Genomic DNA, 2,099 nt, shown 5'->3' on the forward strand with positions numbered 1-2,099 from the left:
TATATATATATATATATATTTTCCTCTTTACGAAGTAGTCAAAGCATTATTTCTAAAGCATGTATTTAAATAGCTGAGCAATATCTAATGAAATATAATATTCGTAAAGTTACACATAATTGTAAAACATTATAAATAAAAATGACATATCTATTAAAATTATTAATTAACATATCATTTAAAAATAAATTTTCTATTCGAGAAATATTTATTATAATATCATTCTTTTTTGTTTACTTACATTTTTATAATAATTCAAATCACAAGTTTGTGTCTTTGTTAATTTAATTATTCAACATTATATATGTAACTTTTATTGATATATGATAATTAATTTGTATTTGCTATTATTAAAAATTAAAAGTAAGGTTTATGAAACACTATGACATAATTTTAAAAAAATATGATATATATACATATATATATAAAATATGGTAAAAGCACGCCTGCACATGTGCTTCATTTTTTGGAAACTCTTAACAGAGAGATAAATATTAACAATAGTTAACAACAAACAAAGAATTTCTTAAGACCATAAATGTGATTACACAATTGTGTAGATAAATATTATTTGGATAAAAAAAGGGATTTAATAAAAAAAAATAAATTTTTATTATCATTATTAATGAGAAAAATTTTTATCTTCTGTAGAGCATATCTTTCTAAAAACTTACCTTTTGAAATTTGAATTTGAATTTTCAATTTTACTGTAATTCAGTTTATCCTTTTTGCATTCAATTTTGGAATCGGCGTTATCTTTTATTGAAATATATCCTTCTAAGATATAATTTTATAATGATTTTGTGATGGAAAAGACACGTGTTGTGCTAAAATTTTATTTAATTGAAGAAACAATAAATTTACATAAATATATCTTTTAAAATGTAATTTAAAATGAGAAATGATATTACACGTGCAACATCTTAAAATCATATATATTATAATTTTAAATATATTATTACATTGATCTGTCTGCGTCACATCAGATCATATCGAAATATGTCGTGCTTAAAAACACGAGAAAAACGAGCATTTTGAGCTTTCTTTTTATATAAATTCTAGACTTATCTTCTGAAGCATTGATTTAAATAATCTAATAAAGAATTATTAGAAAATTATTAAGAAACATAATAAATTATATTTGGAATACGTCACAACAATATTTTATTTAGATAACAAGAATTTTGTATCACAATTTAGATAAATTGTGTTTTTGTAGGTAACTTCTATTGGTGGAATTAAATACGGTCTTCCACGTGGATTTAATCCAATAAACCGACCGACATTTCAAACACGCGGAGCTACTCGTGCTCCGATCGCTGGACGTGGCAAGAAGACTCAAATGAAGGTAAAAATATCTTGTAGGTATACGAATGAAAAAAAATATCGGAGGTGATGGAAACTTAGAATGAATTTGGAACAACTATTATTTATTGGACAATTGCTTAAATCGATAATGTTTATATGTTGAGTAAAGTTTATAACTAGTGAAATAACAATTAATTCGAAATACATACACATATAAACATAATCTAAACGTAAGGCGATTTCTATTTCTGAAGACATATGAGATAAGAAAAATATTTAGAAGAGATAATATATACACATATGTATGATTATGTATATTTAAATCATCAAAATCGAAAAATATAATTTGGATACTTTTCTTAATAACAATATATAGAAATCTTAAATACATTTTTATTAATTATTTTTATTAATTAGGTGACGGGCAAAAAGAAAACTACTGTTAAGAAAACTAAGGAAACAGAGAAAAAGGATATCAAAAGCCGTGGTATTGATGGAATAACAGATTATAAGTAAGCGTTTTTTTTGTATATACTAAACATGTCTTATAATCATTTATTAATCTTCACATTTATGATAGCAAGCTTCACATTTATGAATGCAAGAAAATCTTTTCTTGCTTCATTATTCTCATTTTATAAAAAAAACTTGTCTTCTTTATTTTGATATACGTATAAGTATATACGTATAAGTATCTTTAATTTAATTTTTATTTAATAAAACAATTGTATAAATTATATAAATTTTATATATATATATATATATATATATATATATATATATATATATAT

General features: G+C 22.2%; 1 protein-coding gene across 1 annotated transcript in view; it reads left to right on the forward strand.

Moving 5' to 3' along the window:
• LOC105621300 (constitutive coactivator of PPAR-gamma-like protein 1 homolog) overlaps positions 1-1,824 on the forward strand; it is a 10,684-nt gene extending 8,860 nt beyond the window's left edge. The window contains exons 13-14 of the mRNA XM_012202765.1: positions 1,220-1,348; positions 1,726-1,824. Coding sequence (XP_012058155.1) covers positions 1,220-1,348; positions 1,726-1,824 — 228 coding nt within the window. The remainder of the gene's footprint in view (positions 1-1,219; positions 1,349-1,725) is intronic.
• The last annotated feature ends 275 nt before the right edge of the window (positions 1,825-2,099 follow it).

Source organism: Atta cephalotes (assembly GCF_000143395.1).
Source record: "Atta cephalotes unplaced genomic scaffold scaffold00032, whole genome shotgun sequence".
Lineage (NCBI taxonomy): Eukaryota > Metazoa > Arthropoda > Insecta > Hymenoptera > Formicidae > Atta > Atta cephalotes.